A 17,368-nucleotide genomic window follows, 5' to 3' on the forward strand; every position below is an offset into this window, starting at 1 on the left:
ACACCATGCTTCCTTCCCCAGTCTCTTCCACAGGGGTAGAGTCAAGGGGACTGTTCTGGAAGGAGTTTATACTGTAGTGTACCTGCAGGTAGTAACAGCTGCAGCCTGTGACTTTCTTTGATCCCCAAGGTTTCTGTGCTTAGAAATTTGGGGTCCATTGTTACAGGCTGTGTTAGTCAGCATTTCCTTACTTACTTAGCTCTGGTTTGGAGGTTCAGGGTACTGGTATTGTCCCAGTTCTTTGCCATATCATATCATGACAGATCCTGTGCACGAGCGAAGTGTTTACATGTCCATGCAGGAGCAAGGGAGAGCTAGAGGAGCCAGCTCAGGCTTCATTCAGCCTTCCCGTTACCAGCCCTTGCCAAGCCACGTCCCCAGTGATCCATGAACTTCCAACCTCCTGTAGGTCTCACTACCCCCCATTAACGCCACCCTAGGACCACAGTTGAATCACTTTGGACCCTTGGGAGACAAATGATACTTAGATCATAGCACAGAGGATTCTTCACATACCACCCAAAAAAATTCAAGTGGTTTCTTCCTGATGTTCATTTTGCTTGTCATTTGTCGGTCGACAAGTTCTGTTTGTCATATGTAAGCCCTTCATCGTGTGTAAACAAGAGATCTTTCCATCCTTCATTAACTGTGAAGCCACTTTTCTGTAACCTTCACACACACACACACACACACACACACACACACACACACACGGTTTCTCTGTGTAGCCCTGGCTGTTCTGGAACTCACTCTGTTGACCAGGCTGGCCTCAAAGATCCACCTGCCTCTGCCTCCCCAAGTGCTGGGATTACAGGTGTGTGCCACCATGCCCAACCTTTTTCTGTACTTTTAACTCTCACTGAGCATTGAAAGGTTTCTGTGCTCACACTTGCAGAACTGACCCCGTGCGACCCTTCATCAGTGGGCATGTGGCAAACAGCATGGCTGCAGAAGTGATCGCCTTGCTTCATAGCCTGCTTATGGCGCCAGAATCCAATGCTGCTCAAATATGGACCACAACAGCAGAGAAGGTTAGCATGGGGCTGCTGCTCAGCCGCCGGAGCAGGAAGGAAGCAGCATCGCGGTCATGCATAGACGGGATCATCCCGGAGAGAGCGAGTGTTCCCAAGTTAGTCAGACACAGCGCCACTCCAGGAGTCTCCCCGCCCTGCTGTGTCTGACTTTGCAGAGTCAGGACCATGTTTCGGAGAGACATGGCAGCCCTTGTTTCTTTTTGTTTGCCTCAGGCTGGTACTGACATTATGATGTTGTGTACTCTTGATTTATTGGCCGTGTTCAGTCTATTGGCAGGCCTAGGGAGGCCTGTGCGATCACACTGCCAAGTGCTGTCTTGCACTGATCTGTCACACAATGGTCTAGGTGGGTGCCTGAGGCAGCTCTATAATAACCAATTCCCCTTTCTGCGGCCACTTCTCAGGCCACTGCCTGAAGCATGCCCTGGAGCTGAACACTGAAATGCAGACAGTGGGGATGGTTTCCCTCAGGTGAATAACTGCTGGATTTTAGTTGGTTGGTAATATAGTCATAGCTTCTCCCATATTATAAAGTTGTATATTCCTAGTTCTGTCTGATACAGTGGTACCCATGGGTAGCACATCACTGGCTACACCTGGTAGTTTTTGTCTCTTCTATATCCAGAGTTCCTGTGGTAGCTGGGCCCCATGGCACTGTTAGTCATTTCATTTGTCTTGGGACCAGTAGCCAATAGCCAATGCTTTAACTCCCAATGCCTGCCCCCGCCCCTTTTATTCCTACATATATGCATGTGTACCATGTGCATACCTGATGCTTATGGAAGTCAGAAGAGATTGTCAGACCCTCTAGAACTAGAGTTACAGATGATTGTGAACCACCCTGTGAGTACTGGGAACCAAACCCAGATCCTCTGTGAGTGTAGCAACTGCTTTTAACTACTGAGTCATCTCTGCAGCCCCTACCGTCCTCCTCACACACAGGTTCTGTCTCGAGCATTGATGTACATTCCACAACTAGGGAAGTATGCAGAAAGCATCCTGGAAAACGGGAGCAGCAGTGGCAGGAAACTTGCCAAGCTTCAGAGGATCGCACGCCAGGCAGTTGCCGCACTCTGTGCACTTGGAGGCTTTAAAGAGACAATCAAGATAGGCTCCGAGGTCCAGGTAACCCACCACTGCTTTCCCCTGCGTTGCTGTTGCCTCCCCCAAACACTCAGCACTGTTAACCAGTGCTCTTCGACTGTTGTTTACCCAGAAGGGCATCGAGCCTTGTTCCTTCAAACTAAGGAACGTAACTCCAAACCTCCTGAGTTTCTATCGACACCATTCTGTACATTGCTCAAATGCTAAGGCAGTTCTGTCTGATGTTACCTATGAGACTCGTGTCCTAGGGTTTGTTAATGCTGAAAGCTTGAGATGATAGCATTTCTCTTTGCTGAGAGGTAGTGAGCTTACAATCTTGATCATGTCTTTGGCTTGGCTCCACATCAGAATCAGTGATTACTATAGCTCTGATGTGACAGCTACAAAGCCCCCCTTCTTGTCCCATTAGATAGCTGTGCTCACTTGACCCTGGCAGGCGGTGCTAATAATCTCTGTCTCCAGGTTTTAGGGAGAGGAATATCAGGAAGCATCGGAGTCGTGGCCTCTATCAATGAGCAGGAAGGTATAGCCACAGTCAGATTCCCTCCTGTGGACTGCCGACGGACGTCACAAGCAGCAGACACATTGACTATTCCTTTGTCTAGACTTTGCGTTCCAAGGTCAGAGGTAAGGCGATGCTTGCCTGCTTTGTCAAGCACCTGCATAAATGCTGGCTGGCTGTTGCTGTGGGCGGGCGGGCAAAGGTTGTGGAGAAGTAAGGGCTTCGCTTCCACTGGGGATACAAGCTGTGTTTCACAGTGACACGGGTAGGAAATTTTTCATCTAGACATTAGCTGGGAATATTTCACAGTAGGTGGTACTTTTGGTTTCTTTGATCTGGTTTCTGGTTTTCTGTGGCGGTTTTGATCGCACACTGATAATATAATGCCTTTGTTTCCTGTGCCTTTGCCCTTCTGCTACAGGCGCTTCCTCTTCATAAGCTGTCCATTACTGAGAAGGTTGTCCAGGCAGTACAGTCCATGCTGCTCCCTCAGGAAGGAAGCCTCTCTATCCACACCTCTCTCCCTGCAACAGGAGATGGCTCAGCACCTGTCATGGCAGTTGTCCGGCTTCTGGCTGAAATCAGAACCAGGTAAGTTGGCCTGGCCTTAGAGGGTCCATAGCCCGAAGCTCATGTCTGCTAAGTAACAGGCACCATAGTCACGCACCACCTACTGCAGCCTGCATTCCCAGTTCCTGAACCTCTGATTGCATCCCTAGTACTGTAGCTCATGGGAAGGCTGAGTCGTTCACCTGGGAGAACCAGCTGCTGGAGTGTGCCATGCCACACCGTGTGGGCTCACCCTTCTGCACTGGCTGCTCTGCCAAAAGAACCTGACTTACAGCAGGGATCACATGGCCACGTTTTCAAATGACTCAGTTCCATCATTTTCCAACCTAGGAACAGAAAAAAGGAGGGAATACTCTCAGGGCTGTGTCAGAGAGGAGATGTCTGCCTACAAATATACTCACTCTCCACTAAATAAGGAGGACAGGGTTCTGCAGAAAACTTTTCAGATATATGCTGACCTCCATGAGAGAAGTCAGATGTAGACTTTCTGTCTCTGGGTCTGCCCTTCTGCAGCTCCCACTGCTCACAGGACACAGTGAGGCAGAGCTTTGACAACTGCTCACTCAGTACTTTGTGTCTCTTAGAGGAAACTGCATTGCAGCAGTGACTGGGCAGAAGGCTTCTTAGACATTTCATGGTGTCTGTGGGGAGTGGTTACAGAGCCACCCTCAAATTCAAACCCTGTGGCTGCTCACATCCTTGTATGGAATGGCACAGCACAGGTGTGTGGAGCCAGTACGTCCTTCAGTACTGTAAGGTGTCTCTGGTCCACTGAGCTTCCTTGTACAGTGTCAATGCTGTGAAAGGATCACAGCGCCAGTAGTATTGTTTGGAGACCATGACCAGCAGGGAATGTCCATATACATTTAGTATAGGAGAAACTCTTTTCAAATATTTTCAGTTTGGATGGTCAGATCCATAGATCCAGACCCCCATGGATATGGAGGGCCAACTATATATTTCAAAGACGGTCTGCTGTGAAAAAAATAAGAAATATAAATGATAAATTTGGAGTGTTTTCACAGTTGATGTCTTAAAGAATGAACATTGATGACTCTGAAATATTGTGAATCTTTTAACATTAAGAGCATGCCTGGTCATGGCACAGCTTTTAGAAGACAGCCTGTTTTGTGAAGAATTCATCCAGCAGTGTCCAGCAGCTGTGGAAGTTTTGAACCTTGTAGCCCAGGAGTGCAGTGCAGGTGAGTACCAGTGAGCCACTGTGCAGCATCTCCTGGAATTGTCCACATGGATCACACGCTGAGCTGAAGGACAGTGCTCCTGACAGCTGCCCCGCATAGGGCCCTCGGCCTCTGCTTTCCAGGAAAGCAGTGCTCTTGAGTGAGGTCCAGGGCTTTGTTTTCCACATTCACAGGAGTTCACTGATGGCTGTGCATTCTGCCTGTGGGTTGGGGATATTTGGATTCTAAGTGCAAACTTTGTATTGGTGTCCTTTTTCAGGATAACCTGCATTTAAGAAGTTTGTGGATTTGTTTGTTTGTTTTTATGTTTTTTAGTCTTACTATGTAACTGCAGGAGGCCTGGAACTTTTGATTTAGACCAGGATGGCCTCATACTCAGATCCATCTGCCTAAATGCTAGGATTAACGACAGTACCACATGCCCAGCCAACATTAATATTTAAAATCAGTTTAAATGTAATGGCCTTCACCTGGCATGAGTGGGGCATGCCAGCCATCCTATAACTTTGGAGTTTGGGGCAGGAGGATCAGAACTTCCAGGCCAGCTAGAGCTAAATAGTGAGTTTGAGGCCAGCCTTAGCTATATACAAAGGCCCTATTTTTTAAAAAAATAAAATCTGAGAGTGGGGCTCCATTTTTCAGATGATAAGAATTATAAGCATCAGTTGCTAAGTGTTTGTCTTCTGTCTGAGGCTTGTGTACGGCTTAAGTTACACAATCCCATCTTCAAAACCCTTGTAGGCCTAGGTGCTCCCAGTGCTCTGGGATTGGGGTTGGAATACTCGTGGTATTCCATGGGGAATACCAAGTCCAGGCTGCTCTACTCCAGCGTGTTACCCAGCAAGCCTGGCTGTGGAGCTTTGTGAGGAGACAAGAGGCTTGGGGTATTTCCTCTTGTATAAGGATGTAAGTGGTCTCTGTGTGTAGTGGTGTCGTTTTGGTGCCACTCCTGGAAACTGTTTGATGATTTGCTGTGTCCCCACAGGAGAGCGGCTTGCAGTTGTAGAGGTACAGTGTGAGAGGCTCCGGATGCTCTACCGGGACTGCGCGCGGCCCCCTCCACCTCCACTGCAGGCTGACCGGAGACAGGTAAGATGGACGCTGCCGCTGAAGGTGGGCGGGTGGGCGGGCAGAGGGATGTGACCTTAGAGAGAGCTCTGAGTGGAGTGTGTCTACGAGGAACGTATACAGTCTTATGGCAGCTACAATGTCACCTTTGGATCTCCAAGAGTACTGAAGTGACATTCTGAATGTTGGAACATTATACTATGCAGCAGAATTCATTAATATCTTTGAAGTCTGAATAAATAAAAAGACAGCTTTAAACAAAAGTTAGGGAACTGGAGAGATGGTAAAGTGTTTGCCATGCAAACTTGAAAACCTGAGTTTGGCTTCCTCGCACCAGGCCTGGAGATGAGTTCCTCTAATCCCAGTGCTGTGGTGTCAGAAACAGTAGCACCCCTGGGGTTCCTTGGCCAGCAAGTCTAGCCAAATCAATGAAACACTGTCTCAAAAACAAAGTGAACTGTGGTTGGGAAGACACCCGATGCTTCTATGTGGATGCGTGTAAAACATACAAACCTAAAAATGTTATGTATTTGTATTGGACTGTAATACTCTAATAATCAGAATGTGACTGAGTAAATAGCAAATATGAAAAATTGCTACCCTTTTTACGTCTGTAGCAGCTTTATTCACAGTACTCAAAAATGAAAACTGTCTCAATGTCCATCAAATGTTGAATGAATTAGCAAAATAAGATAATATCCAAGCCATGAGTCAGGACATCACCATGCACAGGCTACCCACACTGTCCCACAGGCTTGCAGATCCATTCATGTGTATAGAAACCCACAGAAGAAGCAGCAGGTCAGTGTCATGGGCTGGAGGAGGACAGAGTGAGTAGAGGCTGGAGCTTGGCTTCTGCTGAGTGTGGGGTTGCTTACAGCAAGGGAACAAATGCTCTAGACCAGAATTGGGGATGACTGCTCAACTCCACGAGGATACCAAAAGGCAGGTGTGAAACTCAACATGGCAGATTGTATGTTACCAACAGGCAGGTGTGAAACTCAACATGGCAGATTGTATGTTACCAAAAGGCAGGTGTGAAACTGGACATGGACGACTGCATGCTATGAGAGGCATGCAAATAAATTGGTGCACATAGATAAAACCTGCACCAGTATCACTTGACATCTAGCCATCTTTGGTTACCCTGGAACAGCAGTGTCCACCACACACTGTGCACTCTAATTCCCAAGCTACATTGGCAGACTTGTGACCTGATGATGTCCTGCCAGCCATATCCTTTTGTGGCTGTGATTCTTTGTGTAGGATGTGTTGGAATTGGTGGGTGGAGAGAAACTGTCTCATAGGAAAGCCTGACACTTGAGTGATAAAGTATTGGAGCATGAAAAGACAGACAAGCCGGGCGGTGGTGGCGCACGCCTTTAATCCCAGCACTTGGGAGGCAGAGGCAGGTGGATCTCTGAGTTCGAGGCCAGCCTGGTCTACAGAGTGAGTTCCAGGACAGCCAAGGCTACACAGAGAAACCCTGTCTCGAGAAACCAAAAGAAAGAAAAGACAGACAACCAACCTAAGAAAAATGCTGTCACCCATCTGAGCATGTCATTAGAGTGCAGCTCCTCCTTAAGCACTAAACTAAGATTGTCCTGTGTGTCCATGCAGCTGTGTCAGGATGAGCATGACGAGAGAAAAGTGTTGTTTAAAGAGAAAACTAAAGAGCAGCCTCATGAGCCTGAGAAGGAGCTGTGGGAAGGCAGGCAGGAAGATGAGCAGCTCGGCTCACGTCACCTCAGTGGGACTGGCACAAAGAAGGGATTGTGTTTTTATCTCCCTCCTTCCCTCCCTCCCTTCTTCCCTCCCTCCATCCCTCCCTCCCTTCCTCCCTCTCTCCCTCCTTCCCTCCCTTCTTTCCTTCCTTCCTTCCTTCCTTCCTTCCTTCCTTCCTTCCTTCTGTTCTTTCTTTTTAATAAAAACAAAACCAAAAATGAGTTCTCATTGGGACTTCAAAAAACAAAATCATAAAGCTTTTGTGCTGGGTATGGTGGCACACATCTTTAGTCCAGAGCACTTGGGAGGCAGAGGCAGGCGGATCTCTGTGAGTTCAAGGCCAGCCTGGTCTGCAGAGTGAGTTCCTGGACAGCCAGGGCTACACAGAGAAACTCTGTCTCTAAAAACCAAAAACAAAATCATAAAGCTCCTCTTATGATTTATTTTTACTTTTTGTGTCTGGATGTTCACCTGCCTGTGTGTGTACCATGTACATGTAATGTCTGAGACCAGAACTATCAATACTCTGAACCTCTGAGCCATCTCTGTAGCCCAGAAGGCACACTTACATAATGTATAATGGTGGCACACAGGGCTAGAGTTGTTGAATGGGAGGCCTTGTGTAGCAGGTATAAGACTTTAGGGTCCATTCCCAGCATTATAACAAAAAATGAAAAGGAGAAAGGAGAACTCAAATTTAGATTATATCAGATACAAGAGAGTAATGAAATTTATATGCTTTGTTGAGTGGAATCTTCCCTTCTGTCCCCAATTGCAGCCCAAAGAGATCACCTGGAGCCCTTCTCGAGTGTTCCCTCCAGTTCGTGCCTGCATGTTCTCATCTCACCTCACCTCTGTCACCTTTCTGGCTGACCCTAGTGCTGGAGGAGGTCTTCCCCGGGGCACATTCATCTATGCCACTTCCCCTCTGCCAGTTCAGGTGAGAAGGTGCATGTCAACCTGCCTCTTCCCATACCTCATACTGGAAAGAAGCGGCAGGTGCTAGGCCTGGCCACTTGTCCCCTCTGATGTCACCCTCTGCTGCTGTCTCTTCAGGCCCCATCTTTCTACTGGGAAATTGAGATTGTTTCCTATGGAGACACTGATGATGACACTGGACCAATCGTCTCGTTTGGCTTCGCTACAGAAGCTGAGAAGCGTGATGGCGCATGGACCAATCCGGTGGGCACTTGCCTCTTCCACAAGTAAGGAAAAGTGCTGCCAGGCTTGGGTGGGCTCGCCTTTAATCCCAGCATTCAGGAGGCAGCCAATGTGAGTTTGAGGGCCACCTGGTCTGTTAGTAAGTTCTAGGCCAGCCAGGGCTACATAGTGATACCCTTTCATAAAAATGGGTCAGTATTTCAGAGAAAGTAACTTCCTGTAGGTGTTTATGGGTATTGAGGAAATCAAAGAGTGGTTGTAAGATTGAGGAAGTTCAGACAGAAAGTGCCGTTTTTCTCTCTGGATGCTTATTTTCTCCATGGTTCTTTCCTAGTGGTCCTGCAACAAGAGACTCATCTTTCTTCTTTCCCAGTCCTCTCTGAATCCATAGACCGTGATGCTATTCTGTAGACTGGGGTCTGCCGGGCTACTGTAATATTAAAGGGACAGGTCCTCTCTGAATCCATAGACCGTGATGCTGTTCTGTAGACTGGGGTCTGCCGGGCTACTGTAATATTAAAGGGACAGGTCCTCTCTGAATCCATAGACCGTGATGCTGTTCTGTAGACTGGGGTCTGCTGGGCTACTGTAATATTAAAGGGACAGCAGGGCAGCCTCAAGCCAAGTGTGGACAGTGCTAGTTGGAAGTCTGCTATGTCAGTGTTTGGGAAAGCATTGCTCTTGCTGTGGGGATTCCTTCCTTGCCTGTCCCTTCCTTCTCTCCCTCCTGGCCCCCATGAGTCTCAGCCTTGACTCTCTTGTTCTCCTCCCAGCAATGGGCGAGCTGTGCACTACAATGGCTCCAGTCTGCTGCAGTGGAAGAGCGTCCGCTTAGATGTCACACTCTCTCCTGGTCAGTGCAGTGGGGCCTTCTTATTCTGCATGCTTCTGTGGGTACCGGCTTGGACCTAGATGGTGTAAAGTTAAATAAACTTAGCAACTGGAAATGGGTCATTTGTCATTGAGTAAAAAGCAAACGCCTGCCCTTGTCGTCTGATTTTTACACCACAGCTCTCATATTCTGAAGCCATTATCCTAAAGCCTCTATCATGTAACTCGGGACAGACACTTTTGTCCCTCGGCACATAGTTGCAGATTAGCAGGTCACTTGATAGTAAAGTGGGAAAATGTGTGTGTCCTTCCTGCTCTCTGCTATAGGCGATGTGGCAGGAATCGGCTGGGAAAGGACCGAGGGGACTCCACCTCCTCCAGGGCAGCCAGCCAAAGGCCGGGTGTACTTCACATACTGTGGGCAGCGCCTCACACCGTACCTAGAAGATGTCTCTGGTGGGATGTGGCCTGTGGTTCACATTCAGAAAAAGGCAAGTCACCTCAGTAGGAAGGAAGAACAAATTCTTTTCAGAAACGTGTCCTGACCAGAAAGGGAAAGAAGACAGCTTTTGTGTAGGTGCTCCCTGCACAGTGATGGGCATGGGAGCCTGGATAAGTGTGCGTCTTCCCTGATGGACCCTGCGGGCTTGGATCTGCCCGTGCTTTGTCCAGAGCTTGCTTAGTGTGTGGACTTGCTCTGAGCTCCCTTCGCCATTCTTCGTTAACAAGGAAAGGAACACAACTGAAATGTCTGAGCATGGCTTGTGAGAGCAACCCTCTGAGGCATGCAGAATGGCAGATGCTTAGAGAGTTCTCTGGGGAAGACTCGAAAGTTCAACACTTCTCATCCCACAGCACCGCAACATACACGCAGTCACACACACATGTTCACTCACACCTACATTTATATTTATACACACATATACATTCACACAGACACACACATATTCACACAAACACCTACACTCACACGCTCACACACATACATACATGCTCTCTCTCTCTCTCTCTCTCTCTCTCTCTCTCTCTCTCTCACACACACACACACACACACACACACACACACACACACACACGTGGGCTTCTGTTGATTTTGAAGGAGCACCTAGGAAAGCCTGCTGCTCTGTACGGCATTATTACTGATGACATGCTGCAGCCCCTCATCTTCCTCCACTCTGCAGTCCGTAGCCAGATGCCCATCCTCATGAACTCAGCACTAGTGAGCAGCAGAAGATGCGTTCAAAGGGCTTCTCTGGCCATCCTGTCTCAGGAAAAGGCATTTCTCTCCTTATCCCTCGCCTTCATTCACTCAGCAAACGTGTGCCCCACGTCGCGTCTGTGTGTGAGCACCATGTTGAACTTAGGCAGAGAATAAGGCATTGATGCTGTCTCTGTCGCACTGCTGTAATCAACCTGAGCCATTAGACATTAGTTAGATAATCACAGTCAACGTAATCACAAAGTAATAAATCCTCAGAGTAAGAATCTAGTCTCTAAGTGCCAAGCGTATCCCTGCCCTCTGAAGACATGGTATGTAAGCTAAGCCTGGAGATCTTCCCACTGTCTTGGAAGTTAGAAGAGTGTCCAGGCGGAGTGACGAGCAGCATATGCAGTGGTGTTGGCTAGAACACAGCCACTGGCCTGGTACAGTGCTACAGCCTTGTAATCCAGTTTTTGAGAACAAAGTCAAGATTGGTGGACCTGGAGAGGTGCTCCTCCAGCCAGAACTCTAGTCCCAAGGAATCCAACACTCTCTTCTGGAATCTCTGGGCACCAGCCACACATGTGGTACACAGCATACATACAGGCAAGATTCTCATACACAGAAAATAAATAAAAGAAGATGATTGTTGAGAGTCTGAGGCTAGCCTGGGCTACATAACAAAACCCTGTCGACCAAGAGAGCATGTGTGATGGGAGGGCTGGAGTGAGGCAGACAGCTGCACATCACCCAGGCCCAGCTCACTCATGCCTGCTTCTGGGCCTACTTCTCCCGCCTGCCATCTCTCGGGCTGGTCTTTAGATTTCGTAGCCACTGAAGTGTACTTCATTGTTTATTAAAAAAAAAAAAAAGAAAGAAAAGAAGAAAGAAAGAAAGAAAGAAAGAAAGAAAGAAAGAAAGAAAAGAAAAGAAAAGAAAAGAAAATCTAAATAATCCTAAATCCTCTATTTGCTCTTTCTAGAACACAAAAACACGAGCCAATTTTGGCTCCCGCCCATTTGCATATGCTGAAGGACAGGCCCACCGTAATGCTGCCGACCTGTGCACTGACCTGGCAGAGGAGATCAGTGCTAACTTTGAGGCCTTGCCATTTGCCATGGCATCTGACAGTGACAACGATGCTGGCACCAGTATTGCATCTGACCCAGGCACTCATGGGCCACCATGCCGGATTGCAGCAGTGGCCACAGCCCAGCAACGTAAGCCACATCACCCCCCTCCCCCTGCTACTAGTGCTATTTATTGAGAGTGCTGTGAATTACACAAGTCCTCTTAGCTTTGGCATCCTCCATGCAGTGAGACACCCTCATATAGAAAGACACAGGAGGCAGGTCAAGCTGGGACTGTCCTACTATATGTGCTAAACATGGAGGTGTAGGAAGTGCAGTGCAGTGCAGTCTAGAAGCCCAGACTCTATGTGAAGTCACTTCACTTTACAGTGTTGCTCATTTGTTTACATAATGTTTTAATTAAAAATCTCTATAAACTGAGGTCATCCAGTAATAATAAAATGGTAGAATTAGGGACATGGGTAGAAAGCTACGTGCTACAGTGTTTCCTCATCATTTAAAAAACTTATAAACTGGTTTAGGCTTATAATCCCAGGTATCCGGGTGGCTGAAGCAGGAAGATAATAAATTCAAGGCCTGTGTGGGCTACAGAGTGTTCAAGGCCAGCCTGAACAATTTAGCAAGACCCCCATCTCAACATTTAGATAGATAACCAGACCAAGAGATATATAGAAACATAGCTAGATACATGGATAGGTAAATACACAGATCATAGACGTATAGATAGATAGGTGGGTAGATACATACATACACACACACACACACACACACACACACATGCATAGATACATAGATAGACAGACAGACAAAGGCTGAGGACATATCTCAGTGGTAGAAGCCGAGCCTAGAACGGACAAGATTCTATCCCTAGCCCTGTGAAGGAAGAGAGAAAGGAATGAAGAGTCTGTTTGTGTCTGTTACAGAATATGACAGTGACACCTCCTGCCATTATAAAGTAGAGCTCAGCTATGAGAACTTCATCACCTCTGGCCCAGACCCCCACCCACCTCCCATTGCAGATGACGAGAGTGATGATGATGATGATGATGACATCCCTCAGGTAAGACCCCAGCCTGGCTCACAACTAGGCAACACCTAGCTCCCTAGGGGCTTAGGACAGGGCTGTGTCCTCGAGCGAGGAGTTATCTCGTCACTCTGAACTGCCCATGAGTAGCCATGTCTGCGAGGCTGAGCTGCCAAGGTCCATGTGTTGAAAGGTGAAGGACCTTGATGGCAGCTCAGCAGGAAACCCAAGCTGTAGTGAGAATGCTTCAGTGGCTTGAGGGATGGGGGAAGGAAAGGTGTGCTGGGAGGGCACCTCAGGAAGGGTCTGTGTTTAGGGCAGGCTCGAACAGCGCAGGTCCTTGCGGTAGAGCCACAAGTGGCTGCATGAAGCCCTTCCTCAGCTCACAAGCTTCCTTTCCATACAGGAGGACCACTATGCCCTGCTGGTAAAAGCATGGGAGACCAAGGTTTTCCCTACCATCCGAAGACGATTCCGCAATGAGGCTGAGCGAAAGTCAGGCCTGGACCAGATCAAGGGTGCTTTACAATTAGGTCTGCTGTGTTTTGTACTCCTGAAGAGTCAATGAGAGGCTGGAGGGATGAGGGATATAGAGACACTGCTCAGATGGGCTGTCTGGCTTGATGTGTCTTCCCCTGTGTGTCACTGAGCTCGGGGTCCTCTGCCATCCTGAGCTCCCACTGCTTTCTGTTGTACTGTCTTGTTTCCAAGTGCATGGACATATCTTTGCTTGGCTTAGTATCAGTAATACGATAGTGCCAGTTTTGCTGTGAAGTGTAACTGTATCCTCTTCCTATGGGAAGAAACAGAGCAGTGGGATATAGTGGTGCCAGCCTGATACCAGACAGGAGGGTGGCAAGTTCAAGACCATCCTGGGCCTCATAATGACCCTGTTTAAAAACCAAAACAAGCAAGCAAAGACCCTGCAGGACATTAGTGGATAGAAGGTGCCTAGCACCACTCCTGCCTCTCTCAACAGTGTTTGTTGTAGCACGAAGATGACAAGACAGAAACAAACACTGCTCTCGCTTTTCTGCCTCCCCATTTGCCCTGTTGTTTGTTCTTCAGAGTTAGCTCAAGTTAAACGCCAGCACAGTCCTGTGCCCTTGTTGGTCAGCACCCTGTTCTGAGGCATCCAGCTCCTCCCACGTGTCGCGGCCCTGGCACTGACTCAGGTGCTTTCAGCTTTGGGCACACTGGGCAGGACAGATCTGAGGCCCTAGAGATGACACAGTTAGTATTTAAACAGGGTACAGACCGTCCTCCCAGCAAAGGCACAGAAACGCTCTGCATTGGTTCATTCCAGGCACCAGTCAGTGCTCCCTTCGTTGGTGTGACCATTGTGTTCCCTGAGGCGTTACTTGGTGTGCTGTGTTTGCAGGCATGGTGGACATCGCCCGGCAGACAGTTGAGTTTCTCTATGAGGAGAATGGCGGCATCCCCAGAGACCTTTATCTTCCCACCATTGAGGACATTAAAGACGAAGCAAACAAGTTCACAATTGACAAAGTTCGAAAAGGTTTTGCTTTTGCTTCCTCCTTCCTCTGTGTGTGACATTGCCTTTGAAAGGAGTAGCTGCTGGTTCCCCTAGGGCATTCTTACTCTGACATGACCTCTTCCAGGATCAAGTGTCCTGGTGGGCTCCCACATGCCCAGAGCCCACTGGCATAAGCAGCAGTCAGGGCTGGGAGTAGGGAGAGGAAGTGAGGGCTTCAGATAGGCTTCCTGGAGTGGGCATGGACTCTGAGCTAGCTGGGCATGGGCACTCTTTTGTCTTATGAGCACTTGGGAGATGGAGGTAACAAGATGCATACAAAGTCAACCTTGCTACCTAGTGAGTTTGAGGACAGCCTAGGTTAGGTGAAGCCCTTTTTTAGAATGGACATGTGCTTTTCCCTAAGATAGTCCATTACTTTGAAGAAACAACAGAAAAGCACATACACAAAGAATCTTAAGCCACTCATTTTATTCTGCCTCATACTCTTTACAGAGGCTAGGGAAATGGTTCAACAGATGAGGGTACTGGCTGTTCTTATAGAGGACCTGAATTTGGCTCCCAGCACCCCATGGCAACTCACAACCACCTAGCATGCCGGCTCCGGGAGAGCTGACACTGTCTTTTTAGCCTCTGTGGGCACCTAGAAATGTAGCACACATACACAAACACACAGTGTTCACATAAATGGAAATACAGGGACATTTTAGTGCCAGGTGGGTGGCCCATATCTTTAATCACAGCACCAGAGGTGTAGAGGCAGATAGCTCTCTGAGTTTGAAGCCAGCCTGATCTATGTAGTGAATTTCAAAGTAGCCAGGGCTACACAGAGACCTGTCTCAGAAAAATCAAGCAAGGGCAGTGGTGGTCACACCTTTAACCACAGCACTCAGGAGGCAGAAGCAGGGAGGTCTCTGAGTTCCAGGACAGCCTGGTCTACATAGTGAGCTTTAGAAGAGACAGGGCTATACATTTTGCTTGTCTCAAAAAACAAAATGCAAATTACACCAAACCACAGTGATACATCTCAGAAACCCACATCACAGACATGTGGAGGGAGATCTGTTTCTGTGCCACACTTACTCTGTTTCTTTTCTCTTCTTCTGGAGTCTGGGAGTGTGGCTCACTGTGAGAGTGTTAAGGGTTTTTTGGGTTCAATCCCCAACATGACTACCAACAACAAAAGAGTTGCCCTTCTTAAATGTTTGCCTCAGCAGTGTTTACAATCACCACACAGCTGTGTAACCACCAAACATTCCCTCTATCTCTTTAGCATATTCCTATTGCCAGAGAAAGTCCGCTCCCTACCTGCCTGTCCTTCCCTCTCTCTAGACTCTGTGAACTGTGTCTCTGCTTCCTGTCTGTGGACTTAGCCTGTTCTGGACATTTGTGACAAAGGCACCCATTTGACATGTGATCTTTCAGGCCTGGCTGCTTTTTCAGGCTCATCAATGTAGCATGTATCAATACTTCATTTGTTTTTTTTGTCAAGCAGTACCTCACTGTATAGATATGCCCCTTAATTGTTTCCATTCATCAGTGACTCTGAATTGGCCCTACTCTTCGGCTATGAGAGTTAGTGTTGCTCTAAACATTTGTGTTCACACTCTTGTGTGGACATGCATCTTCATTTCTCCAGCAGACATACACATGTATTATAATAGATTGGAATCTGTAGTCATGAGTACAATTATTAGGTGAAACAGTAACTCTTTTTTTTTTTTTGACCCTTTGAGAAACTGACAAAATACTTTCTCAACTAGCCCATCCTACATTCCCAGTGGCTCACCAGCTATGCATGCGTGTTCCAGTTTCCGCACATGTGTGGCAGTGTGTTCCATCTGTCTTTGTACATCAGTGTATAAGAGCTGTCACTGTGGCTCTTATACACATCTCCCTGGCGATTGACAAGTAAGAACGAGCATCATTTTATGTGTTATCTTTTCATTTCTTTTTGGAGAAGTGCTTATCCAAGTCCTTTGCCCGTTTTTAATGGCTCGTCTTCTTAACTCATGAAGAGTTTACTGTTTTATTATCGCTTTACAGGCTGAGCTGTGCTCCTTTTACAATTATAATGAAACTGAGGTATTGTCTCATGCTGCAGAGCTGTGTTAGACCCCACAGTATAACCTCCCAGGGTGACGTGGTACTTCCTCTGCCTCTGCCTCCTCAGGTCTCACAGTTGTGACGCGCTCTCCAGACAGCAGCAGTGTAGCTAGCAGTGCCGTGGGAACCGCTCTGCCAAAGTTTGCCATCCGAGGGATGCTCAAAACCTTCGGCCTTCATGGGGTCGTCCTAGATGTTGATTCAGTAAGTGAAGAGCCAGTTGGGCTGCTCCGTCCTGTGTGCAGGGAGAGGTCCTGTGCCCTACAGAGGAATTATAGGACGGGGCACCTAACACGCAAAAGGGCAGGGTCCCGGGGTTCTGTCCTCCGCTCCACACTGACACATGAAGAATGAAGTTTGCAAGTTAAAAACAAGGAAACCAGGCTGGAGAGGTGGCTCAGTAGTTAAAAGCACGAACTTTGCTTAGTCATTAGGAATAGAGTTCAAATCCCAGGACCCATGTCAGAGAGCTCACAGATGTCTTAACTTCAGTGCCAAGGGATCAGAAGTGTCTTCTGGTCTCTGTGAACACACACACAGACACACACACACACACACACACACACACATATATATATATACACACACACACACATATATATGTATACACACACATGCACACACTCTCTTTATCTCTCTCTCTAGAGAGGGGGGAGAGTGTACATATATGTAATTAAAATAATAAAAATTAATCTTTTAGCTAGGTGTATTATACACCCTTAATTCTAGCACTCTAGAATTAAGACAGAGGCAGGTGGATCTCTTGAGTTCCAGACCTGCAAGGGGTACACAATAAGACCATGCCTTAAAAAAAAAAAATACTTTGGTGGTGGGGAGATTAAATAAATGTGTATTGTAAATTCTCTTTGGGTTCGTTAATTTTGTTCATAAAATAGCAACTAGATACAAGGTATAACATAATACCTAGAGATTTAATATCTACATGTCTTTGTATGAACTTGAAAAACAAAATCAGTTCTCAGAACAGCAGGTTGGATATGTACTTCTCCCTGCAGGTGAATGAATTGGTGCAGGTAGAGACATACCTCCGGAGTGAAGGGGTGTTGGTGCGGTACTGGTACCCCATCGACATGCTAGAAAGGCCCCCTGCAGGCTACCGGAGGACTGCCACTAATGGGCTGGTCACACTGGATAATACCAACCTTCAAATTCACAGGTAAAGCTGAGCTTTTCTCTCTTTGAAGGAATAGATGCTTGACTAGAAGGCTTTTTCTTCAAAGCTAAGAGTTGGGA

General features: G+C 47.5%; 1 protein-coding gene across 7 annotated transcripts in view; it reads left to right on the forward strand.

Annotated features, from left to right (window-relative positions):
- The window catches only part of Hectd4 (HECT domain E3 ubiquitin protein ligase 4), a 147,733-nt gene that overhangs the window by 99,039 nt on the left and 31,326 nt on the right, over positions 1–17,368 (forward strand). For all 7 annotated transcript variants that reach the window (XM_076922679.1, XM_076922681.1, XM_076922683.1 and 4 more), the window contains exons 40-55: positions 896–1,031; positions 1,977–2,159; positions 2,601–2,765; positions 3,062–3,231; positions 4,297–4,412; positions 5,398–5,501; positions 7,984–8,145; positions 8,262–8,410; positions 9,140–9,219; positions 9,525–9,688; positions 11,381–11,618; positions 12,413–12,549; positions 12,920–13,046; positions 13,895–14,032; positions 16,182–16,318; positions 17,131–17,291. In XM_076922679.1, coding sequence (XP_076778794.1) covers positions 896–1,031; positions 1,977–2,159; positions 2,601–2,765; positions 3,062–3,231; positions 4,297–4,412; positions 5,398–5,501; positions 7,984–8,145; positions 8,262–8,410; positions 9,140–9,219; positions 9,525–9,688; positions 11,381–11,618; positions 12,413–12,549; positions 12,920–13,046; positions 13,895–14,032; positions 16,182–16,318; positions 17,131–17,291 — 2,367 coding nt within the window. The remainder of the gene's footprint in view (positions 1–895; positions 1,032–1,976; positions 2,160–2,600; positions 2,766–3,061; positions 3,232–4,296; positions 4,413–5,397; positions 5,502–7,983; positions 8,146–8,261; positions 8,411–9,139; positions 9,220–9,524; positions 9,689–11,380; positions 11,619–12,412; positions 12,550–12,919; positions 13,047–13,894; positions 14,033–16,181; positions 16,319–17,130; positions 17,292–17,368) is intronic.

This window comes from Arvicanthis niloticus, chromosome 24 (genome assembly GCF_011762505.2).
Source record: "Arvicanthis niloticus isolate mArvNil1 chromosome 24, mArvNil1.pat.X, whole genome shotgun sequence".
NCBI lineage: Eukaryota > Metazoa > Chordata > Mammalia > Rodentia > Muridae > Arvicanthis > Arvicanthis niloticus.